The 27,039-nt window shown below is 37.6% G+C and overlaps 2 protein-coding genes across 2 annotated transcripts; both read left to right on the top strand.

Annotated features, from left to right (window-relative positions):
• The first annotated feature begins 282 nt into the window (after nucleotides 1-282).
• LOC140160867 (rab3 GTPase-activating protein non-catalytic subunit-like) lies at nucleotides 283-11,964 on the top strand. Its single transcript, XM_072184193.1, has 13 exons — nucleotides 283-382; nucleotides 2,135-2,190; nucleotides 2,930-3,056; nucleotides 3,875-3,953; nucleotides 5,048-5,171; nucleotides 5,711-5,912; nucleotides 6,667-6,765; nucleotides 7,674-7,822; nucleotides 8,870-8,949; nucleotides 9,635-9,727; nucleotides 10,189-10,328; nucleotides 10,671-10,881; nucleotides 11,940-11,964. Exons 1-13 carry the CDS (start codon nucleotides 283-285, stop codon nucleotides 11,962-11,964), a joined length of 1,485 nt encoding a protein of 494 aa, XP_072040294.1.
• Nucleotides 11,964-26,845, top strand: LOC140160855 (rab3 GTPase-activating protein non-catalytic subunit-like). The gene is made up of 15 exons (XM_072184182.1): nucleotides 11,964-12,168; nucleotides 12,821-12,885; nucleotides 14,078-14,317; nucleotides 15,649-15,961; nucleotides 16,483-16,580; nucleotides 16,754-17,032; nucleotides 17,639-17,875; nucleotides 18,532-18,655; nucleotides 20,262-20,368; nucleotides 22,063-22,129; nucleotides 22,935-23,041; nucleotides 23,624-24,004; nucleotides 24,738-25,001; nucleotides 25,662-25,820; nucleotides 26,690-26,845. The coding sequence occupies exons 1-15, from the start codon at nucleotides 11,964-11,966 to the stop codon at nucleotides 26,843-26,845; spliced, it is 2,802 nt and encodes a 933-aa protein (XP_072040283.1).
• The last annotated feature ends 194 nt before the right edge of the window (nucleotides 26,846-27,039 follow it).

The raw sequence follows: 27,039 nt of genomic DNA, 5'->3' as shown, positions 1-27,039 counted from the left end.
CACAAAAACCCATGTTTGAACCCAAATATCTCAGTTCACGTCACTTTTCAGAAATGCCAGGTGGGTCTAAACAGATAAAGGAGAATCTAACGATTAGGCCTAATTCTAACCCGGCTGGCACTTGCCTCAAAGTGGCCTCTACTATAAACTAGAATAAAAAAATTAAGCAAAATTAAAATAGAAACACTATTTCTACCCAATCAAAATAAAATGGTGGATAATCTGACGTCCGAAGGAAAATTGACGCAAATTTAGTGGCAGGTTTTAGTGCTGATCGCAGCGATGTCCTGCGTATTAAGTAATATCGGGTGTTTTCAAGACATTTTAACTATAAAGAGATTCTTGTTTCCAGATCTCAAGGACGAAGAAAAGTCGGAGACAGGTTAGTTCTCCGCCCGAAAAAATCTATTGCCAGTGTAATGACTGCAGAATTCGGAAGCTTGTCCGTGTATTGTTATTGTTGCAGTTGGTGTCATGACCCCAGGGGCAGTTGTAGTAACTACAAATTTCGAACGTTTGAGGACTTGTTCTCAAGTTGTAGAAGGTGCCATAGGGTGTCTTCAGTGTTAGTTGTTTTCATTATAAATGTCGCAAAATATTAATATACCAACCTGTTGTTTGACCTCTCCCAGTTCCAATAATTGAAACTCCCGGCTCGGACCGGGACTTCCAACAGGTGCTGTGTATGTGTTGTATGTGTTTAATGTGCATTAACATACACACTTAGCTGTCAGTATGAAGAAATCGTTGCTCCAAAAATGACTGCAAATTACACATTTGTAATCATTTTTCACCACAAAATATGATATGAAAACACAGGTGAGCAATGTATGAATATAATATATGGAGAGGCCCAGTTGTAGTAACTACAAATTTCGAGCGTTTGAGGACTTGTTCTCATGTTGTAGAAGGTGCCATAGGGTGTCTTCAGTGTTAATTGTTTTCATTATAAATGTCGCAAAATATTAATATTGACAATAATTTACAACCTGTTTGACCTCTCCATATATTCATACATTGCTCACCTGCTGTCATTTTTGGAGCAACGATTTCTTCGTACCGACGGCTAAGTGTGTATGTGAATGCACATTAAACACATACACAGTACATGTTGGAACTCCCGGTCGGAGCCGGGAGTTTCAATTATTGGAACTGCCCCAGGGTGCTTGTGAGTGCACTCTTAACATCTACCCTTAGCTTAGGCTAACTTGAGAAATCTAGCTTTGAATTGACATAAATTGCTATTGACTAAAATGTTTTAAGGCCTCAACATGCCGCATGTTGTCATTTCAATGACATTTTTTGTAGCCATTGGTCATCGGATGTTTTGCTTAATTGTAAATGTTATTTATTCTGTTAATGTTTATATTTAGTTATTTTGATGAGTCAACTGTATTTTTTGAGTAAAGGTAGTTCCAGTAACTGTAACTCAGTATCCACTTCATTTATAATCAGGTCCGTAGATGTCATTTTACTCAAGAACTCTAGCTTCGAATTTGCACATGATCTATGCTAGTACTAGAGTGCGTTGCTGTGTTTTGGTCAGACAGTGGTGCAATTTTTTGCACCAGAGGTTATTTATTCTGTTCATGTTGAAATTTGGATGAGTCAACTGTATCTTTTGAGCAAGATTTGCCTATTTTGGACAGTCTAAAATTTTGCTGAAATGTAAGTTTAATAGCAATATTTTGGATGCGATTGCCTGTCATGATCGGCTGTGTTTACTTCTGAACTTCCATTGCTTTACACGTTGTCATGCTACAGCGAATCCAACTAGATTTTGAATGCAATGGTCTCTAGCCTAGAATGTGAAACTATCGGTGCTTGGCTAGACTTCTCGAGCAAATGTCATTATGACTATAAGTCAAACTGACAAGGAATGATGATGTGCTGGTCCATTAATTAACATAAAAACAATAATTCATGTATCATGATCTTTGCAAGGAGAAAAAACGGGGGAATCTGTTCAAATGAATTTTGTGTGAGGATCAACCATCATCAAAATTCTGTTTTTTTTATTTATTTATTCAATTAATAAAGACTTACTTTGTGATATTAATAAAGTCCAATGAGTCCAATTGAAAATGATGATAATTGAATTGATTGCCATGTTTGTGTTTACATTTGTGTTTAGATGGCTGGGAAGATGTTGATTGGGGTTGGGATCAAGAGGAGCAGAACGAAACCAAGGTATAGTAGTCAGGTGTTTTGCCATGAGTATGTACCCCAGTACATATCAAGGCTCTCACCAATTCCCGGGTATCCAAGTTCCCGTACTGTCCTTGGCCTACTCGGGTCAAAATTCATGGGACAAAGTACCCGAAAAAGGGAAAAAAATTCTTTTTTAAATTTGAAAGAAAAAAGAAGTTAAATAGGCCCTAAATTTCTTGTTATTCAAGAACAGCTAGCAATGCATCAATGTGTCCATGCCTGTTCAAAAGAAGCAAAAGTACCGTAATTAAAATGTACAACTTTATCCAACTTTGAAACTTTTTTTTCTAATTAGCAGTAGGGGGGGCCTACTTCTCCGGTTTTATAGGGCCTATAACTTTTTTCAATTTTTTTTTCATTTTATTAATTTTTTTGGGTATTTCGGGTACCCGGATTCACACCCGAAAATTCAATCAGGTACCCATAAGTACCCAGATAGGTGAGAGCCCTAGTACATTATATATCATGTATTGACATTCACTTCTATTAACTTGTGAATCTTCAAAGGTGCTATCAGTGATCCCGCAAAAAGGCAAAATATTATTTGAAATTTGTAAAAAAAAGGTGTTTTAACACCTTTTTTGAAAATATTAAAAAATTTACAGTGTCACTAGTGTTCACCCTGATGTGACCAGACAAAGATTATCTGCTAATCATCAGCTATGCACTACATTGAAATTATATGACGTTTATTATTATGAATTCTTTTGAATTTCAGAGTGATGGTAAAACTGAATCCAAAAATGAAGAACAACACATCTGGCTTCAGGAATGCTGTGTCTCTCTGTCACCCACAAGTGATCTTATGGTGATCGCCTTTGAAGAAAAGGCAGTATTCTTGCAACGTAGGTAGACCTCATTCAATTGTGAATTTGTTTGCTCTATATTAAAAAGAATATGATATAATTATTAAGTACCTACTCTACTTCTCTGAAGTTTATTTGCATGTAATACATTATGACTCTTCAAAATTGTCAAAAAGCAAATTATCTTTGTAACATAACCAAAATCAAAAGATGCCCTTTCACTATACTTTTATCTGGGCAAGAAATGTGTTTTCTTGTGTATTTGCATACTACTTACTGGATCATAGTGGTGATACAAACCCACCCTTTTTATTTCAAACCCACCCTTTTTATTTGACACCCTTTATACCAAAACTCCGTAACCCACCCTTTCTAAGCGTGGTTGAGTGGTTATGGTGGTCCAGGAGGTCCAAATTTGCATCCAAAGAGAATTGGATGACCAAAACAGAATATTTCAATATTTTTTTGTGTTTCATTTAGTGTCATTCAATTGGAAATTACAAAAAGCTTTGAGATTGCAATTGTCGACTTCTGAAGCTACCCTTTTTATCAGTGACCACGCTTTATATTTGGACACACATTTTAACCAGAAATTTTTCAAACCCACCCTTTTAGGCATTTTGTGGATCCTTCAAACCCATCCTTTCTAAAGCGTGGGTTACCAACTATGTGGATGCACCCTTCCCCCAAAAGGATGCTAAATTTGATCCATAACAAGGAATATGGGGTTCACACTACCCTTTCCCCCAGCTTTACAGCAGAGATTTGTACTAAATTTATCTACATACCACATCAAAACAAGTAAAAAAGGAATGATTCACTTTCTTTACATAGAAATGTTTGCTTTTGTTTTGCAGAAAAATGGGATCCACAGAAAGATGGGATAGACTACCGGTATCACATTGTCTACAAAGGAGAGCTCAACCAAGACGAAGGGTAAGGTTGTTGCTTTTTTTCGGGTTAAAAAAGACAATAAAGATTGGCATATAAATGAGTGTGTCCATTTTGTTATTGACCATTCAGGATGATTCATCTAACTGCCAGACAGAACCAGCCATTTCTGCCTGCATGTGTTTTCTAATCTGAGAGAATCTTCTATTTAGTAGTAGTACTGTATTGAGCTGCAAGTTCTATTCATCTGTTTCTTGTATAGTCCACCTAATCACACAGGGAATACAAGGACAAGGGGCTCCTGACAGTCATCAAAGTACTCCCCTCACTGCAGAATTAATGACAACAACAAAAATGAAATCTGTTATAATTTAAATGAATGGCTAATTGGCTATTCCAATGAGGGTTAGACTTTCAGCACAAATTTGTGAATTGATTTCAAAGATTTGCATACATCAAAGTTCAGAATCTAAACAGATATTTTGTAAGAATCAAATGATTCCTGCAAAATTCCTTTGCAAGGACCAAGATTACTTATTGTGCTTTACGGCAAAATTTTAGCACTGGCAGTTAACAACTGAGTAATAAGTTCATCAAATTTACAACATGTCCCTGTTAATTTGAACATTTTTATAAGAAGCTATTTTTCATTCTCATTGCTATTAACCCTGACCGGTAAAAATCTTACCAGGAAAACCACTGGGCATGCATGCATGCCATGTCATGCCATGACACAATCGCCCTAAGTCATATATATATACCCACCAAATTGATGGCCGGGCCAGCGAAACCCCTGTGGCATGAGTTCGATAAGAGTGTGCGTGGTACCCAAGGGATCCCAGGGTCAATTCCCGGGGGTACCAAGTGAAATCTTTGTTCATCTTCTCTCCTTTTTTATTACTTCTCTGCCTTCCGATAGCAAAAAACCATGGTCTGTGTCAAGGTTAAGTTATATAATCTTGCTACTCCTGGTCATGGTCAATATAATCTTTTTTCCCCTCAGTGATGGCTACTGTCAGTCACCACTCACCCTAAGAGATTGGGGTGAATAGCCCATAGCCATCCTACATGTACTGTTAGAAAACAATTGCCTGAATTCTTATTTTCTCTCTTATCTATTGTATAATGATGAAATACAGGGAATGTGTGACAAGTGCGATGTGTGTACCATTAGCATCACAGAAGCGCAGTTCCCAGGGGGCGCCAGATTGGACATGTGTAGTCATTGGATTCACGTCAGGATATATACGCATGTACACAGAGGTATGTCATCATTTGTTAATCGCTGAAATTATCACAAAGGGTTGTTAGCAAAAACACATGATGTATGTTCTGTTCAAGCTTTTGTTTGCTTATTTTAAATTACTTCCTGTACAAACTTTGCAAAATTCCCTTTCTTGTGCAAGCAAAAATAGATCGAGGGTCTGTGCACAAATTCTATGTTCTGCTCCTATGTCCATATGTGACCTGCCCGAACGAAATGAGTATAATGTCGCCACAACTTTATACTCACTTCGTTGAGTTGGTAGTTTTGAGACATCCAGTCTGACTGAGTTGAATGTTCTTTGTTTGCTGCGCACATGTACAAGCCAGTAGTATGTCCTTCGTGAATGGCCCATACAGACATACTAAGTGGCTTCAACAGGTGCGTGTGAAACAAAGAACACCAACACAGTAGCCAGGGGGGTTTTGAGTGACTAGCAACTTGGCGACTTTATGCTCTTTTCGTGGTAGCAGGTATGCATGAAAATAAACACCTGAATACAATGAAAACTTACACCATATTTCTTATTATATTATAGAATGGTGCCCTGCTGTTGTCACAGCTTCTTCATGAAGACCCAGTACTCAAGCTCAAGTGCCGTACTTATGAGGTACCAAGGTATCCTGGAATCGGCGAACAACAAGAGGAACTGACCATTCTGTACCCTACTGCCTTGGTTACAGTGGATGGTTTCAGTTTGTTTCAATCACTGAGGGCTTGTAGACATCAACTTGCTAGAGGTAAGTCAGGACACAGATCCTGGGTCAGGACACAGATCCTGGGTCAGGACACAGCTCCTGGGTCATGACACAGATCCTGGGTCAGGACACAGATCCTGGGTCAGGATTAAGCTAAAGCCAAAAAGTTTCTGCTTGATAAATGTCAAATTCTGCTTTCTTCTGCTTTGTAAATAGTGCAATTTTCCAAATTTTCACTTTTTTGCAAAAAGCTTAATTTTACGATTTTTATCTGATGTAGAGTCCACATTGTAAGGTAAAACATTGTTATAAATAAAATAAAGTAAATTTCGGATTTATATTTCGGATTTATATTGTTTATTTTGTAACATTTTGAAACAGATTTTAATAGTTATATCATTTGTTTGATAAGATTGTTCATCATTTTCATTTGTTGTGAGGTTTTTTTAATGTTTTTTTTTATTCTCTTTTTCTCAAAAATGTGTTTTCTACTTGACATCGTAATTCTGCTTTTTTTGCAGAAAATCTGCAACATGGAAGACTTTGGGGTTTAGATTAAGCCATATATATGCTCATATTATATTTATATATATCATGCTAGGTACCTTGCTTCATAATAAGAAGTACCACTTTGTGACAGAAGTTCTTGGCAAAGACTGTGCTGTAGTTGTGAAAAAGTTGAATAACTCAATCTCACACTACGTACTCACCCAAGTCCAGGAGTACTGCAGATTGCAGCTAATTTGGAATGTAATAATAATAATGATAATCTCCTTGAATCAATTTTTTATTTTAGCTGCCGCTAGCGGTTCTGATGTAATACAACCACCGCCTCTTGCCTACAAGAAATGGGGACTAGTTCGACAGGAAGCCATCACTGACCATGTTAGCTGTGGTAAGATAACAGTTATTGGACCAAATAATATACTCATAACCAGTGATAACTTGCAGAACAGATGAAAGCAAGAGAACATGTATGCAACATTTGTAACCATTCTATAAGAAATCAGTGAAGAATCACTGAGTGTTAGATTACACAAAAACTTTTATCATTTGGATCTTAATCGATTGACAGTTCTCATCAAGGGCCATGTCTTCAAATATTTACACTAAAACACATACTCTCAAGAAAACCACCAAATTCAGAAGTGAGGAAACAGTTTGCAAGAAGGAAATAGATTTCTGATATCAATTGATGTCAGTGTTGTTCACCTTCATTATGACAATATTATAAGTTTGAAACACAGAATTAAAACCAGAGAACCCAGACTCTACCGCCATCTTGATACACACATGAAGCAAAAATTGGGGGTATTCGTTTTCGATCGGAATACGCTTGAAGAAATTGTTGTGATGTGAGCGCAACACCACATACTGGACACATTTGAGAGATGCACTTGACGCGACCTGCACACGATACCTCAATGGCTTAGATCGATGCAGAATTGTTTTTGGTGTTTCCATACCTTGTTGGCAATTACCAGAATACTCACTATTTTCCTTCTGATGGTGCTATTGTATGTGGCGGTATAGACCACTTGACATGTGACGTCATTGCCCGGCACTATCGTAGTTTGCTCAGGGCATGTGTATTTTAAATTTCCCACCACATTTCATATAGTACAAGAAAGCCATTGAACAGTGAAGCGGTTCGTTCGACCATATCGAAAGACCAATCCCTCGCCTTTGTTGATAAACATTGATGTTAAGTGGTCTATAGGGAGTCTGGCTTCTCTGGTTATAATTCGGTGCTTTGAAATGAAACATACAAATTTTTGTGATTCTTTTTGTACACCTACGTAGGAGTGGTAACGCCATGTTCTTTTGACCAGCTGAACACTGAGTGTATGACTGGTGGGTATACAGCCAGTATCAGGGCCACACCACCTGCAGCAGCTAGATATCTTACCACTGGCACAGGGCCTTATGTTGGATTTTACTATGCCTTGGAGGTGAGTCACGTTAGAGACACCTGTTTTGGGCATGATCTGTGCCTGCATTCCACAGGTGTTTACCCTGGAATATCTTGTGTTTGGGCATAATTAAAGCCACAACTTGTAAATTCTCATTTCCCATGGATATAAAGTGGCAGCAACAGGTATTAGCATGGAGCTTCATAGCCAAATAATGGCATCTGAGACCATAATTTTCATATCTGGTGTTTCTAGTAGTGGCTTTAATGGTAAAAAAAATGCACCTAAGTATTATAGTGAGACTATAATAATGAGCTATTCAATTTGAATTCCATACACCCCCTACGGAAGACATGACAGGGAGTGTGAATTTCAAATAGTGTGAATTTCAAACATTTCTCCCTGTGTGGGAGATTAAGGTCATGTCTTAGCGGGTGTATGAACTTAACCTGGAATAACCCATTTAGCTTTCTGCTGGTTCTAAGCTTGTCTGTTGGTAACAAAACCAACATCACTTCTTTGAAATTAATACCAGACCTGCCAACTGTCCCTCATTTGGGGTTTACGAAAGTGAAAATGAGGGACAGTCCTGTTTTCTGAAAATTTCAGTGATGGCAAATTTAAATGTAAGAACAGCAGAAAATGATGAAAATGTCACTTTAAAATTTGCTAGAGCATTCTCTTTAGTCTATTGTGATAAATTCAGACCTGCAAACCTCTGAATTCTGAAAGTATTGCACACCTCAAGCCTTTGAATTTGTCGGTACCTGGTTTGTGTACATGTACAAGGTTTTGCTCTCAATGTCCCTCATTCTGACTTTGGTAGGTTGGCAGGTCTGTAATACAAGAGGCTGACATCAAAAGGGTATAAGATTGGTGTTGTATACTATTGTGAATTCCTTCAAATTTCAGAATGATTGTAAAACTGATTGGAAATTGAGTTGCCTCTATAAAGTACTGTAGATATGAATTAGTAATTATAAGTAATAGTGCTCCACTGTTTGGGTCACATTATCAGATCCTTTGCTGTACATGATTTATGATTATGTAGGAATATAATGTGGATCGTTAACTTTTGTCATACAGGGTAGCAGCCAGCCTCTTATCTCTGATGTAGCAATAGCAATGGCTAGTAAACTCAAGTCAGCACTCTTGAATGCAGCAAGGTAAGATTGGTTAGTCAGGGAATCATTTTGGAACATAGTAAGACAGTTATAGGACCCAGAATGTTGCAGAAAAATTAATCTTAAATCACTGTGTTAGAGAAAATGATATAGTTTTGGCCCTTGGGTTTTCTCCCTGTCCCTGTCTAGCTGTTTGCATGTTTGTTTATATATCCTTCTTTCTCTCGCTGTTTCTTCCTCTTTCTCAACGTAGCAAAGATATATCTGCTTAACGTGATTCATACCAACTAGGAAAGATTTTCCCATTTCTGTTCATATTATGACAAAAGGAAGAATTATATAAATGCTTAGTTACTATATTTGTTTAATTATATTTCTATTTATGCACATAATTTATTCTTTCCCTCAAGTAAGAAATTCATCCTTGACCAAGATTTGAACCTGGGACCCCTGGGAATCTAGACCATTGCTCTTACCACTGAGCTATCCAGGAAGCCAATGTCACCTAAGTATATACAAATACTATATAGGCCCATGATTTCAAATCATGTCTTTGCCGCTTCTCTATCGACAAGCATTGAAGGGAATTCAGGTTCAAATCCTGGTCAAGGATGATATTTTTACTTCCTTGGCCTCCTCTAGGGAAAGAATAGATTATGTTCATACTATTAACCTTGAATACTAAATAACTCTTAGTCACCATATTTTTTTCTCTCTCTCTCTACAGTGGTTGGTTTGGGTTTGCTGGGCAAGCACAACAGACCGAGCATACAACTAAGCAAAAACCAAAAGTAGAACCTGCCACTTCATTGCCTATAAGGTGAGTAGAAACCTACCTTTAGAAAATAGAAATACACTCTACACATGCACAACCAAGAATGCGTGCAGAGGGGTGTTTTAGCATAGTTATGCAAAATGATTGTCAATTGAGTTTTAAAAAAGATCCTTTTGGTGGCAAGAATGGGCTTTCGGGGCAATATTTTGATGTAAAATTTTGTTGCTTAGGGGCTATTCCTGTTAGTAGTGGTAAACTCATTAATTGTGAAAAAAAAAATGGCAATGCATAATAATTTTGTTGCAAGGTTTGTTTTATGTGTTAACCATCATGTATACGCGAGCAACGTCAAGCGTGTGCATATGACCTTGTGGAGATAATACATGCAGGACGGTTAGCAGTATGCTTAATTTGTAAAAGGAATTCTGCAAAATACTGTAGTACACTATCATATTTTTATGTACAATATTAATCATACTCTTAATGTGCTCTTTCATTTTTCCTAGATTTGGCATTCCAGATTTGCGTCGTCATGGTGATAGTATATGTGTTTCTCCCGGTCAGGGACTGGCGGTCAGTACTGATAGCTTTGGACGTGTAATACTCATTGATGTGGCAAGAGGGGTGGCTGTCAGAATGTGGAAAGGTAAAATATATCAAAGGCCTTTCAAGCCATAGTCTGACAAAGTTCACAAAATGGCTCATTGAATGTCTCTGTTCTATTAACACCTTTCCTAAGGTATTTTGTATATGTAGTCACTGCTAGCATGATATCTTAAAGATACATCAAACCAAAAGGTAGTTGTCCCAAACAATATCCCTATTTCTAATTTTACTATGCAATTCTGGTATAAATACCTTCATGTAAACCTAATCAGCGTTAGCCTAGTATCAACAGAGGGATTAAACAGCTTACAGAATAAAGCTGTCGAATCCTTCGAATAAGACTGATTCATTATGATTCATAATCAAATTTCTTTTATATCAGGATATCGAGATGCTCAGTGCGGATGGATTCAAGTCCCTGAAGATCTTCATCGAGAGATGGGTGAGGGGAAATCTCGTCATAGGCATCGACAGTATGGACCAAGGATGGCGCTTTACCTCGTCATCTATGCACCAAGGCGTGGCATCTTAGAGGTGTGGAATACACAACAAGGGCCAAGAGTAGCTGCTTTCAATGTACCCAAATCAGCAAGGTAAGGTATCATAAAAGAACATGACCTCGTCCTGTGGTCTTGTTCCACATTTATTGAGATATTTGTATTAAAGCATTTATCAAATGATGCTCGGTCATCATAATACTATTTAGGCAGACTTTGTCAGTCAGTATGTCAGTCTGTCCAAGTGTGTATGGGTCCATTTTATGTGCATGCAATTGCGTTTGTTACACACACGTCATCGTGTATTTATGTGTGTGCTGTCAAGTAATACGCATACGTGAAAACTTAGTAACTGCATTATTTGTAGTGTGTGGTGCCCGCCGTGGTGCCATGCAAATAATAGTTTCATTTTTGTTTGGTACAGCTTATATAACTGTAGTTTCGCTCTTGGAGGAAGAAAGAAAGAGAAACTCAAACAGACAGACATAAAAAAGAGAAAGAAAGATATTAAAAAAATGGGCATTTCCCAAACAGAGATAGAAAGAAAGACAAATTAATGAATATTGATCAAAATTGGGCCCAGAATTTGAATGTTAGTTAAGTTAAATCCTTCCCAAGCCTTTCGGCCCATTGGGCGGCGCCTAAACACATGGCTACCAGTGGACTAACCCCCTACTGTAGCTTTTCTGCTTGCAGACATGTGGCCTAGGGTTATGAAACGGAGATAGGAATTTGAATGTGCCAAATAAAAACTAAATTGTTTCTCATAGTTTCTCTCTTGGAGGAAGGAAGGGAGGAAGAAAGAAAGAGAAATGCAAACAATCAAACAGAAAGAAAAAAGAGAAAGATATTAAAAAGGGGCATTTGCCAAACAGACAGACAGAAAGAAAGGAAATTGAATGAATACTGATCAAAATTGTGCACAGAATTTGAATATGCCAGGGGTGTGAGTGACCACAGATAAAAAAGTCTGAAATTAGGAAAGCTCCTATACTTTTGTACAGAGGAAATAATGAAAACGAGATAAAAATCAAGATCAAAAAGTCTGAATTTAGATTTAGTCTGAACTCTCACACCCCTGATATGCCAAATAAAAACGAAATTGTTTACATGTAGAAGACCAACTCTACCTGTTCCTTTTCTTTATCTTGCAGACTCCTCTGCCTGGCTATAGCATGATGGGACTCCACAACATCTCTGTCCAAGATTCACGGTCACGCCCACAGACCTATCAGTGTTGTCTGATGGAGGTCAGCGGCATGGTGAGGACTATTCAGGTGCCATTCCATCTTGCATTGAGCAATAAGAACAGCAAGAGAGCTAGAGACTTGCATCTTGTTAAGAAGTTATCCAGTATGCTGCATCATAAGAACTCACTAAATGGTAAGTTTCAACCGGGACTGCCTCATAAGTAGTTGATGAACAGATTTAAAAACATTCAATTTGTATAGTATATAGGAACAGTCAGTGATGTCAGTGCAAATATCCTTGGGTGCACCTTTGAATGGCAAGCATTTGCTCATGGAACATTCACAAAGGACATACTGGCATGTACAGTACAGGTGTACTTAAAACAAAGAATATTGACTCGGCAGCCAAGTCACAAAACTATAAACTTGCAACTTTACGCTAATTTTGTGGTAGCAGGTCACATGTGATTGAGAGACTGACTGACATTTATTGGGCTATTCTAGTTGAAATCCATACACCCCCTTTGGAAGACATGACCTTAATTTTCCACACACAGAGTGTGAATTTCAAATGGGGTTACTTGAATGGGTGACTCCATTTGAAATCTACACCGGGTGGGAGATTAAGGTCATGTCTGTCACAGGGGTATATAAATTTCAACTGGAATAGCCCATTATCCAGTGTGCTGCATCATGTCAAGTGGCTATCTGGTGTACCTGGAGAATCTGGTGATTCAAGTAGAATTCTCAATGACAAGAAACATGGAGAAAGAATGGTAACTTGAAATGTAGATTTGGGATAAAAATTTAAATGACAATTTTAAATCTTTTTTTTTTGTCAATAGAACCTTTGGAAGATGTTGTAGTAGGAATTATATCAGACATCAAGATGACTTCATACAAACAGCAGGTGAGTGTGTCCATATGTGTTGCATCTGTGTTTACCTGCAAACAAGGACACACACAAGACTTTTTCACAATTATTCTGTGGACTTGTCTGCAAACGAGCACCGTCCTCTGTTCACAGAGGTCTACAGTTGCAATTGCATATGTTGGCTACTGTGCTATATAAACTGCAATTTGTATTATACACAGTTGTACATATAAAAATATGCCATTTTTGTCCTTGTTATGCTGATTAAACATTGTTCAGACATCCTCGTTTTGATAGCAATACACAAGGTCCTCGATTGCCGGCGCAGGATAGTAGGGTGGGTGTTGGGGTGCACGCACATGTATATTTATGTCTGCAGATGTAAGTGTGTTTGTATCCACATTCAAACCTTGGAGGTGTGGATATTAGGCAAAAAAAAAAAAAAAAATTGTTGTGTTGCCCTCAACCGTACGACCCTAAATCCTGAAAAATCAGGGTCACATTTTTTTTTTTTTTTTGAATGATGATTTTTACAGATTTGTTCAAAAAACTCAATGTTTTTCACTTAAAATTAATATTTTATTGAAAGACTAGTCTTTAATTGATGTCTAACAGGTATCCAGAAGTCAAAATTGACAAATTTCCCTAATTGAAGAAGCATTATTTAATATTTGAGGGGATTTTTTTAAAAACTGAAGGCTTAAAAAAAAAGAAAAGAAATCCGACCGTCCGACCCAAATTTTCCATTTTCCCACTTGAGGGCAACACAACAATATTTTTTTTGGCCTTATACACATACCAACTGTGGAGCCTTATCACAACTGTGAAGCTACACGTTTAGAGAAACAGTGTCTTTGAACCATAGAGGGCAGTATAACACCTCCAATTTTGTGATATGAAGACATCCGTAGTAAGTGGATAGTGTACAGATGTGTGTGAAAAACTCCATGTTTGGGGTGCGTATATGTTTGCCAACAAATGAGGACACACACACTTGACATGTCACATTTAAACCAGATTCAGATTCGTATTTGCATATTCCTAAACTGCGCCCAAGTTCGGGGTGTGTGTGTGTGTCTGAAACTCCATGGTTGAATCGTCACACAAACACCACACTTGGGGATTTCGTAGAAGAGGGATGTTTTTTTGTATATCTCACTATCTTGCCCAAACCATAAATACCAAGTTCCTCAATGATTTAAAAAATTTCTTACACTGTCTCTCTTAGGCGCTAGACAAAGTACTGTCTTCCAAAGGCATTCCATCGATGGTGCTGGTGAAGGTGGTGACTACCATATCACACCAGCTGAAGACTCAAGGACCAGCTGGACTAGACTATGAAGGCCAATGTCTACTACATTACTGCAGTGTGCAGAGTGAGCTGTTGCAGGCATATAATAACTTGCAGCAATTACAAGGCAAACCTTTAGCGGCAGGACAGGCAGATAGGGAGGAAATCTCAGAAGATGTAAGTATTATCATTGATTAATTCACTTGTAGAACCACCTAGCCAATTAGAAAAGATGATGGTCAATTGGGCTATTCCAGTTGAAATCCATACCCCCTCTGGAAGATGTGACCTTAATATAGGTGACCCCTGAACTACATCACTTCCGGTCAGAAGCCGTTGAAAACAAAGCACAGCGCAGCACCAAACCCAAACAACAACACAACATAGGCATTTACATTTTGTTTGTTGTCAACGGCATATAACCCGGATGTTAAAAACTTACCCGGATGACCGTGGTGACCTATATCCCATACAGTGGGTACAGACTTCAAATGGAGTCACCCAGTCAGGTAACCCCATTTGAAATTCACACTCCCTGTGTGAGAGATTAAGGTCATGTCTTCCATGGGGGTGTATGGATTTCAGCTGGAATTGCCCATTATGTGGATTGTGTTAAAAGCGTCTAATTGCACTCTGTATGTGCACAGTGCAGTGTTTTTGATAGTGCACAAGTCATGTAGGATTGATTCATGTACCTTGGAGGTGGACCCATTTATACTACTCATATTTTTCTTATATTTTTTTGTTACAATTTTCTTGTAAATGTAGCAATAATTCACCAATCCATTTTGTAATTCTGGGTATGTGATGGAGGTGAAAACTCTGCCCCTTCTTTGCGATCGATAACCAATTGGTCAACCGTCTTGCTGTTGTGATTGATGATCAGCCAATCAACATGATTGATTTTCATATGTGACACGATCAAGGGAAATGAGTCGGATGTCGCTAATATTGATTTTGAGATATTGGCAAAGAAAGTGTTAGAATTCTTTTGTTGTATATTGTTTTCAGCGATTGATAAATTGACGTAACTTCACAAAGAAAAGTCATGTCAACACAGGGTTTTCAGTTCATAAAGCTCTAAAAGTCCTCTTTAGAAACATGTGTAAAACTCATTTTCGACCAGGGCCGACATGCGACTCATTCCCCTTGATCATGTCACATATAATGTGTTCACGCTTGTATATGCTCGATGGTACGAAGCTCTGAAGAACTAGAAAATTTTGTTGAATACAGTTTATTTCCCTTGTGTTGGGGTATGTGTGTGTGTCATATACTTCTATTATTTTAAGGCTGTATTGTAATATCAAAGCCCTTGTTGTTGTATTTTGTAGCAGAAAATTGTCAGAATTGTTATAAATAAATATAGGTGAGTTCAAGCAATAATAATACCTCTTCAGACACCAAAGAATGCTACATGTGACGTGACATGGAGAGTAAACTTGGCTTCACACAACATGAATGGTTTGATAACAGTTTTGTGTCTTCCCATTTTTTTGTTAAACCAGGATGTAGCTACAGCAGTTGGTATAGAGGTAGACAACTTGAAGAACTGGTTGGAACAAATCAAGGTCTACCTGGACAATGTATGCCAAACCAAGGTCCATTTTGCTACTGATCACCACATGGACACATCAGCATTCCTGGGATGCTTTCAACATGTGGTATCCCACGATCATGTGGAGAGCAAGAAGAAATCAGGAGAGAAAACTAAAGGAGGAGAGGGTGAAGAGAGGAAGGGAGAACTAGAGAGTGGTGATGACATGAAGATGATGCTACAACTCAAAGATGGTTTATCAGAAGATTTATTGTTACAATTAGGTATGTTGATGTGCTATAGTAAGAATTGTGGAACTAAGTTTTCGTTGTAGTTTCTTTTCTTAAATATGTTTGTTTTTATTAGAATGGTTGTTTGCCTTTTACCTTTAATCAAAATTTTTATTACAACTGAAGTGATGACAAATATGGTTTTGTTATTTAAGGCTAAAAAATTGTTATCTCTCAATTCCCACGCGCACATTCGTTTTTCTTAGCGCGTCCATGTCAGCTGAAACAGCAAATTCATTTTATGCCGTAAAATCATGAAATTCTGTGACAAATTTGGAAGAAAACAATTGATATTTGTACTTCAATTGTGAGACATAGCATTATTTTTTTAGCCTATGAGTAATAGCCATGTATTAAAAATGTATTTAAAGTTTGTCTAATCATGGGTTTCAAAGGATTCGTCATCAGTTTATGACCATAAATGTAAAATGTGAATTCATTTAAATCCACCATTTACAAAGGTACAGCCAAATCATTGTATTGGTTAGTTTATGAATTTTACTGTGGTTTTTCAGGTACATTTTTATTTAGACCCTGTCTACAAGGACATTGCAGTGTAGAAGACTTGTGCAGTAAACTAGAAATACTGGGGATGAGTTCAGAACAACTTCAGGTAGTTATTGTTATTTTTAAATTGTTTAAAACGTTGCTATACATTTGATGATCATAAACCTTCCTAATGTTCAACACATTTTCCATCTCCAAGTCTTGGTCTGTCCGTGTGTATATGTTAAATTAAAACCAATTTCTTCCAGCTTATTGATGTTCCTGGTATCAATTTTTCAGATTCTTCTTCTTCGCATGTGGCTAGCAAACGAAAAGGACTTTCTGAAGCAACTCTTCTGCTTTCGTCACTTTTATCAACTCATGATGGCGCTCTCCCAAATGGCCACTTCTAGCAACCAGACCAAAGCTCCTGATGCAGACCCTATGTCTGTATGGCATGAAGTTCAAACACTAATCAAAAACTCTAGCAAAATTGGTGCAGCCTTAGTAGCGGCCATATTTGCTAAGTGCATCGCTATGGAGACAGTAACTCAACTGGCAAAGTCTAGGAGTAGTCAGGTGAGCATTGTTGCTTGAGAATGCAATCAAGCAAATTGACCTTTTTCAGTCAATCTTGTAATTCCTTGTTGTTAGACCCGAGATGTCGTCATTTGGCGTCACACCGATGCGCACATTGTTTAGCGTCCATTGTTACTGCACATTGCAAGTCAGTGTGACATCAAATGATGACATCTCAGGTATAACCGCAAGGAATTATGGGATTTACCGAAAAGGTCAATTTAGCAAAATTAAAGTTTATTATCTTGCCAGTTGTATAGAAACTGGATGCATGTAATAATTAAGTTTTTATATATTTTTTAAAAAAAAAAAAAAAAATTCACACATACTTTTTTTCAGGGTGGCTATTTAGGTTGTATGGGGTCATTGATAATGTAAGATGTCTAGAAAATTATAATTAACCATGCACTTTTCCATATTGCCTGTTGCCAAAGTTTATCGCATAACTAGGCAGTCATGAAAGCAGACGAGACTTGTGGTTCGAGAACCGCCTTTATTTGTGTGATTTAATGTTCTTGTATCGCATGTCGTGCAGATTTGTTTGATCAAATTCACAATTCATGTATCTCCATAGTTATAAAGTCATTTGTTCTCTCAATTCTACAGTCGTTGAAACGAGAAGAAACAACTCCATCCAGGCCATCGTCATCAGACCAGTCATTTGATGAGGAACCTCCTGCATCACCACTCTCCATGGATCTAGGCTCAGAACCTCCTAGCTCCATTGACCTTAATACTGATTGGGTGTCTGTGTCAATGGATGTGGAGCATTGGGATGGCTTAATACAACAACTAGAAGATTTATTGGCTTTGAGTTGTGTTATACATACCAAACCAAGTCAGGTAAAGTGGAATATAAATCTTGAGATAAGATTGTTGTAGTAACTTCAGCTGTTGTGTATGAATTCCAAAATTTTTAAAACTATATACCTTAAAGGTAAAAATAATACAAGTTTGTATCCTGTTGGTTATCATGCATGTTTAGTTTTCAGGACTATTTTATTTGAACTTATTTAAAAATTTCTTTTGAGAAATCAAGAAAACACGATATTTTCATAAACCATATGTATATTTTTCTCATAGAGTTTGTTTTAACTGGCTTAGGCCAAGTAAAAATATCAAGTATTTCGTCCCTGCCCTCACTGCTTTTTGGAGATTTTTTTTTTTTTTTTTCTTATTAAGCTCTTTTGTATTTAAAATTGTTGTAATGAAAAGACATGTTAAGTTATTGGTTATCATTTATAAATACATTACAAACAACTTCTTCAAGATAGAGGTAGGGCTTTGGGGAAATAACAAAAATATTAGGGGCATATCTGTTTTTATGATGTGTTGACAACGCCTTGGCAATTGCAGTTTTACACAGAAATGAATAGTAACTTTGTAACAAATTAACAAATAATAAAGACCTCCCTCACCAAATTTTGAGAAAGTCCAGACGATATACATGTTAATTATTTTACTTGGGCTTATAATTTGATGATTTCTTTGACATGCAGGAAGCATTTAGTCAATTAGATAAAGCAGTCTCCAAAGCGTGGACATCAAGTCAGAACTCCAGTGGTATATCTGAATCTCAATCCAATGATGTATCTGTCAAGAGGATACTAGAAGGAGGAAGAGGTAAATGGGAAATTATACAGGGATAGAAATTCATCACCCAATCAATCATTTTCCTTTTAAAGGAATTTGATAGAATCTTTCAATTGTTTGACAGCTATCAACTGTGTACACTTGGGAAATTAAAAAAGAATCAACAAGCAAAGGCTTTTGCGAGAATCTGTTGGTAAACCGATTTATTGAATTGCATTGAAATTGTAACTGACATGATTAAAATGTATACATTTTTATGCCAAAATACTTGCATTTTTACCTCATCAGGTGCTGTAGCAGAAATTGTAGCTAGCTGGGCAGCCCAGTATGCAGTGCCACCAAGGTTCCTTTCTGGCTGTAGTGCTAGTCGTCCCTAGTCTTACTACACAGCTGTCAACTACAGAAGTGCCGGAACCGCCGAAAAGTAGCCGGGATAATGTGCAACTAGAAATTAGTAACTTACAAGGTTTGTTGTTTATTATGTGCTTTCATAATATGGTTAGAGGGAAAATAGGGCACATTATTTTCCCAAGGTCACTGGCTACGGGCCTATCACCCCGAACTTGAAGGGTGAGGGGTTATAGTCCCATAGCCAGTACAGAAGGAAAATAGTGTGCCCTATTTCCCCGTTTATAAACCATGTAGTATTTGTTTTATTACACCTTACTGTGACTCTGGGGATGAGGTTGTAGGGATATAGGAATTGACCAATGAATTGGCATGATTAGTTCATGAATATTTATGAGGTGTAATAATTCTGTCTGTCCTACAACAGTACTCAGCAGGTGCCCCCTTATTTGGATTAACCCTAACCCAACTAGGTCTCACTAAAGCTCACTATTAAAACCACTCTGCGTGCATGCATTCCACGTGACTTGATGACGTAATCAGCCTAAGTCATAAATACCCAGGGAATTGCTGCCCGGAGCATCCAAACCTCGGCAGCTACATATCGGTGATCATGTGCGTGGCATGCGAGGGGTCCCGGTTCGAATCCCGGGGGTACCAAGTGACTTCTTTCTTCACCTTCTCTCCTTTTTTGTTTCTTCTTTCCCTTCCGATAGCAAAAAAACACCTGTAGGGTTAGGGTTAAGAGATGATGACTCTTCACCTCCTTGCTCTAATCATTTGGGCGCATCTTCAAATTGCGAGTGTTCTCTCAAAGCAACGGTGTACACACACACATTTAAAGATATTGCATAGATGCGCCTGCAAAAACAACTGCTTTATTGTGTTGACGTCACCGACTCGCCAAGACAAAAAATAGCATAATAATATTTTTTTAAAGGTTCATGTTCTCTTTATGTTCGCTCTCAACTAAAAGAAAGCACAGGGACACCCTACAAGTTTCCCAATCATGGTAAAGGAGAAGCTGAATTCCTTTTAGACAATGTAGATGCTTGACATCAGCATTTACAAACTGGGAGGGGCTTAATATTGTCAGTCTAGTACTGCATAATTATGCGCTGGTTGCTTAATACTCAAATTTTGTAAAAAGTATCCTGCTTCCCATTTTGGATTGCAATTCATTTCAAGTGTTCAAGTTGTAGTAGTTCAAAATTGTCAAATTTACAATATTTGGATTTAAAGACAAGTTGTGACTTTTACATATGTTTTTGTTTGCTCATATTTACAGAATTGGTCCATAGCTTATGTAGGCGATTTCCACACAGCATGGAGCACGATGTATTGCAGGCTCACTGTACATGGGAGTATATTGTACAATGGAATAAAAACCCAGAGGTATGTTGAAGACATTGTAATTAATTGGTCCATAGCTTATGTAGGCGATTTCCACACAGCATGGAGCATGATGTATTGCAGGCTCATTGTACATGGGAGTATATTGTACAATGGAATAAAAACCCAGAGGTATGTTGAAGACATTGTAATTAATTGGTCCATAGCTTATGTAGGCGATTTCCACACAGCATGGAGCATGATGTATTGCAGGCTCACTGTACATGGGAGTATATTGTACAATGGAATAAAAACCCAGAGGTATGTTGAAGACATTGTAATTAATTGGTCCATAGCTTATGTAGGCGATTTCCACACAGCATGGAGCATGATGTATTGCAGGCTCACTGTACATGGGAGTATATAGTACAATGGAATAAAAACCCAGAGGTATGTTGAAGACATTGTAATTAATTGGTCCATAGCTTATGTAGGCGATTTCCACACAGCATGGAGCACGATGTATTGCAGGCTCACTGTACATGGGAGTATATTGTACAATGGAATAAAAACCCAGAGGTATGTTGAAGACATTGTAATTAATTGGTCCATAGCTTATGTAGGCGATTTCCACACAGCATGGAGCATGATGTATTGCAGGCTCATTGTACATGGGAGTATATAGTACAATGGAATAAAAACCCAGAGGTATGTTGAAGACATTGTAATTAATTGGTCCATAGCTTATGTAGGCGATTTCCACACAGCATGGAGCATGATGTATTGCAGGCTCATTGTACATGGGAGTATATTGTACAATGGAATAAAAACCCAGAGGTATGTTGAAGACATTGTAATTAATTGGTCCATAGCTTATGTAGGCGATTTCCACACAGCATGGAGCATGATGTATTGCAGGCTCATTGTACATGGGAGTATATTGTACAATGGAATAAAAACCCAGAGGTATGTTGAAGACATTGTAATTAATTGGTCCATAGCTTATGTAGGCGATTTCCACACAGCATGGAGCACGATGTATTGCAGGCTCATTGTACATGGGAGTATATTGTACAATGGAATAAAAACCCAGAGGTATGTTGAAGACATTAATTATGGAACATTATGATAAACTTGTGTGCTCATCAATTACCATACCATATTGAATATTCTTGGATTGAGATTACAAATGTGCCCAATGATTCATACAACAGATGCGGTTATAGGAGCCTGGTTTCCACTCAAACCAATGTGATAATACAATAAATAATCAATTTAATGTTAACTGAATTCAGTTTTGTTGAAGTTGCCATTACGTCATGGAGTTATATCAAAAACTTTGTGCGCTATTATTTTCATGTATACAATTTTTGGCGATGTTGGGATATTTGGAAATTGTGCAAGTTGTTTATTTCGCAAAATTTATGTAAGTGTAAAGTATAATAAAAACAGTATTTTTGTATGTGTGTTATATTAGTGCCTGCATGTCTAATCGCAAAATTCGCAAAAATAAAACCCTCTCGAAAATATACGGTATGTGATTGGGGATATGGGTGCAGACATCGAAGTGGAACAACTTTTTAGGAAGTCCATATGCAATTCCATTGGTCTTCCATGTGAGTTAGTTTCAAAGTAACATCAATTGTTGACTTGCTTTAAAAGAAATGACTCATCGGTTCATCATAATACATGTCAGTTAATTCTTATTTTAAAAAGTATAAAGACCATATACTATATGGTTTGTTTCTTCTTGGCAGGTGACAGACTTCTTTGCTTGTGCTTTGCAACATCTTGATGGTATTAGGAATGCTGTACTAAGACACGGTAAGTGTAATGTAGAGTCCAAAGTTTTCCATTTTACGGAAAACTGAAAAAAATCACGGAATCGGAGGTTCAACACGGAAAATGACATTTTTGTATGATGTGACAAATTTTGTTAAAAGATAAGAGAAGTAAATGTTAAAAACAATCATGAGTTGTGTGTGTCAATTTTTATGATAAAAATACGGTTTAATAATACCGAAATTATGGTATATTACCTAGGCATGAACCTCCTATATCCCTCCAAACATCGCAATAGTCGGCCTATTACCGTGAAAATATTCCAATCAGAGCATATTGATCGCGATATTGAACACTTTATTGTGACATTAATATCATTGTTTATACATTTTTTAAAAGCTTTTTTCATGACACAAATTTACAAATTTTACAACACTGATTAAAACACAGAAAATGGATTTTAGAAAACGGTAAACTTCGGACTCTAGTGTAATATACTTCATCAGAAAATAAACAAGAAACTTCAGGACATGAGAGGGCACTCACAAACATACTCTGAGACCCTAGTACATATTTCAAGACCAATACAAGTTTGATTCTGACCCTAATGTATATTGACTTTGTAATCCTATTCCTAACCTTAACTTTTATCTTAACCGTAAATCCTTAACATAATCTTGAAGGTATGGAGTGTGACCTTTAAGGCTCTTCGGTGTTTATACATTGTTCTGTAAATTAGGTATACCATGTTTTCAAAACATGTCATCCTCTTTGGTGTTGACAATATTTGTCACTATTTTAAAGGACTGGCAGCAGTAACCTTTGTTGTAATCTTTTGTTATCATAGGTGTGGCTAGCATGGTATGGCACACATTCATCATCAAGCGAGTGTCATCAACTGCCTATCTTATGGAAAAGGTTGGCAAAGCACCAAAGGACAGGCTGTGTAGAAGGGTAAGCAGCAGTGGTCAAATCAATTCCATGAAAATATGTAATAATGTACATTCTATACTTGAGGAAGTTCCTGCAATCTTATTGGTTCTTAGCCGTGTTATATGACAAGATATAACATGTTCAGTGTCTGTGTTTCGCTGTTATTCGCATATATATGCAATTTCAACCAATCGAAAGCGCATAGGAACAACAGTGATTTGGTAATGAGACAATAGATGCATGACACCGTGCTAAAAACAATACCTTTATTCTCTAATTAAAATTTGATACTGTGTATTTGTTCTGGTTCACAATGTGTTATTGTAAAACATTTCAACAATTTAAATTTTTCATAATTTGACATAAAATTTGTATTATAGCCCAAATATGAAAAAAAAATCAAATTATTTGATATCAGAAGGACATTCCTCATATTCAGAATGCAATTTGGTTTGTCTGATGTGCTCTCAGGTCCCACAAAAATACTGTGCAATGGTGGGTGACCAAGCCCTTAAAATCAAAAAACCGTTTTGGCTTCTCATGACATACATATCAAATCTAATCAGACATAATTTCAAAGGATTTTTTGTTTTTAAATTTCAGGATGTTGGGCTGAGTGAAACAGCTTTATTGAAATTCCTGGAATTAACATGTGAACTCCTAGACAGAATATACCAAACAGAAGCGGAAACATCTCTAGCACCTGTGTTTGAGATTGAAGACCACTGGCAACTCATCCAGGGGCCTGCACCTCTGGTGGAACTAGCCGTCGGCCAGCCGCTACCAAACCATCAGCTGGTAGACCTTCACAAACAGCTGTCTACGGTCATGCATGCTGTCATGGTGTTTGGAATGAAATCGATCAAGGTGCTAGGAATCTTCGATTTCACCACAAGGAATGCTTTCTTTAGGGATCTACATTCAACTATCGTATTGCCTAGTAGTGCTGATATGGATATGGGATTGTTGGCGAGTAGACAACAGGTAACTAAATGTGTTTGTGCATGTTATTATGTATACACTGACAAAAAAAATGACAAAAAACTTCCTCGGTATGTCAATTGAATGAGGATTCAAACGTCCGCGTTTGGATAGTACTAAACTGTGTCCACGTTTGGAGGCGAACACACGTAATGGTGTATTTGCCTATGTTTGCATGTATGACAGTGGGTGAGCGCGGGGTGCTTGCATTTGTGTATCCATCCAAACGACGCTCAAAGAGAAAATGTAGGAAAACATGGACATACAACAACCGAGGACGTCCTGAGTGAAACGACTATTCAGAATATCACAAATAACATAAAAATACACATGCCAAAAGTCCACATGGTTAGGGGTATAGGTAGGGTCACAGTATGGAACGTTTGTGTTATGTCCACAGTAGGGTGATTAGGAACGGATGCGTGTGTCCTCATTTAGATAGGATAAAGTTGAGGTCCTCGTTATCCTGTCTGTTTGAGTAGGGGTGCTCGCATATGTGTACATGGTTTGTATTTAGACTGCTCAGTGCTGGAATTGGGTAAGTGCAATAGCTGCCCTGTGAACATTTGGTAATTTGCACACAATATATTGTACTCATCTACACATGGCAGGTATTGTACTTACCCACTACTGGCACTGAGCAGTCGATGTGCACACAGAAATATGTACTGAAAAAGTTTTTTAAAGTACAAGAAAGCAATGTTCTAATAAATTATCATGTTTGATTTTCCTGCAGTTTTTGACTCGAGTCATCACAGCAGCAGTGCAAACTCTTCTGCCAGCTCACACAGAAGAGGAAGATCCGCAGTCTAAGCATCCTACATCACCTTCTACTAGTGCACCCACTGATCTATATCGCCTATCTAAAACCCATGCAGCTAATGCATGGCCTGAGACTGTCATACAATTGGCCGTAGTGTTTGGCGTAGATGTTGATTTAGTCAAGCGCCATCATGTGTGCGAGTTGTACAAGAGCGGTTACGATTCGGTGGCTCAGGAGGTGAGTTCAATTTTTCAACAGCAGCCATTTAAATATTTTCTTGCACATTGCATGTTGGTTTTCTTTATTACTTTCTTTGCACCATCATGAAGGCAAGAGTCGTGCAGAAAAATCAAAAGCATAAAAACCAAAAGTAGAAAAACCAAAAGAAAAAAAACCAAAAGTAGAAAAAACAAAAATAGAAAAACCAAAAGTAGAAAACCAAAAGCGCAAGCTGCCATTACAACTACATTGAATGAATAAGATCACCATGGGCAGTCAGAATCATATAATTGGATATGATTTCAAACTAATCTGGTCCAGATCCAGTTCTATAACCCGTAACCTTTTGCATTGGTCAATCAGGAGTGTGTCAAAGAGAGAAGGAAGGGGAAACCATATAAGAGAAACTAAGTGTCAATCTTATTATAATTCATTTGGCTTCCTCAAGGCAATGATGTTGGTACTTTGTAGAAGTTTCTTCTTGCATGAACAGATGCACCGCCTTTGATCATGCTTGTAAACACACCAGAGTCAACACACAGGATTTTATATTGTGTGTATCGTGACACCACTGCTTTGAGGAAGTCAAACAGACTCTATTATATAGATGCTTGGTGGAAGAAAAAGATTTCTATTCTAATTCTTTTCTTGTACTTTCATTTCACTTTCTTCTGCCAGATACTAGTAACAATAACAGAGCACACAGAGATGGGATCTCAGCTACTACAAATAGCAGGCCTAAGACTAGCTCAAGCTTTCATTGTAGACACTGACTCTGTCACAGTAGAAAAGCAATCTCTGTTGCCTGCACCTGTACTCAAATGGCTTAAAACTAAGGTAAGTGGAATGGTTTAGTGCGTATACCTTCCTTGAGTCAATAAAGTGAAATCAAATTTTGAGATTTTCTCAAACACTGTTAAGTTTTGCTGGAATCTTGATTCCTCTCATCGTTTCCTTTCTGAAAATGTATACTTTTATCTACTTCTCATTACATTTAAAGATACAATCTAAATTACTGACTCGAGGAAGGTATTTGTTGTGTTATGTGAACCAACGTTCTAGGCTTTAACCTGTTGTAGCTGTGTGTTTGTTAACGCCAGCAAACAAGGACACATACAAGAAATCTGCATGTAACAGTGGATGGACAGGAACCGCTGATGTCCGCAGTTCCTGGACAGTGTTACTAGGTAAAACACATCATAAAATGCATTTTAAACAACAACCACCATTGGAGGTGAATGAAGCTCGGACCTTTCTGTTGGGGTGTGTTTGTATGTGCATGATGCTTATCAGTTAGAAGTTCTGTGATATGCAATTTAAGTGTTAACCAGAGACCTGGCAATCTCAAAAGAGTACGGGTGGAAAGACCCTCAACCTGTCTTATGGATGGGCACTTAATTTGGACAAGCAATTAAATGGGATCATTTTATAGTATAATTTCTTTTGCAATATCTAAATTTTGGTCATATCAACAACTAACTAAAAGCATCTAGATGTCTATAAGAAGGCCAATTCTGATGCATTGTCACAGTAAGAACGTAGTACAACAGTTTCCATAATGATATTGCAAAAATATAAATGGTCATAATTCACCATGTGATGGCGCTCACTGGCAGCTTGAATCCCGGTCAGAACAGCCGTCAGAACTAGCTAAAAGCCTAAATGCAATAAATATATTGTTTTCTTCTCTTTTTTCTTTACCATAGGCTGGTGAGCTGAAGTCATTCCCATTACGATGTCCACGTCCGCCCGTATCTGACACAGCCCAGTTGGTAGGCAATATAGTCGGTCTCTTGCCAGAGAGTCATTCCAGATACTCCTTAGCAGTGCAATTAGTGGAAGCAGTCGGCTCATTAACATGACACCAGCTGCCACAATGATATATTTTAATTACTTGTCTTAATTATAGTTTGATTCTTTAAACTGTCAATGACTATGGATATTAAACAAGCTGTGAAGAAGATGTGGATGCAAGGCAGTTTCATGCTTGCAGCTAAATGCATCTGCAAGTATGTTGGGTATTACACAACTTTATGATACAGGCATGAGAATTTCC

Source organism: Amphiura filiformis, chromosome 1 (assembly GCF_039555335.1).
Source record: "Amphiura filiformis chromosome 1, Afil_fr2py, whole genome shotgun sequence".
NCBI lineage: Eukaryota > Metazoa > Echinodermata > Ophiuroidea > Amphilepidida > Amphiuridae > Amphiura > Amphiura filiformis.
The sequence above is the reverse complement of the archived record's forward strand: the minus strand, read 5'-3'. Positions and strand labels throughout refer to the sequence as shown.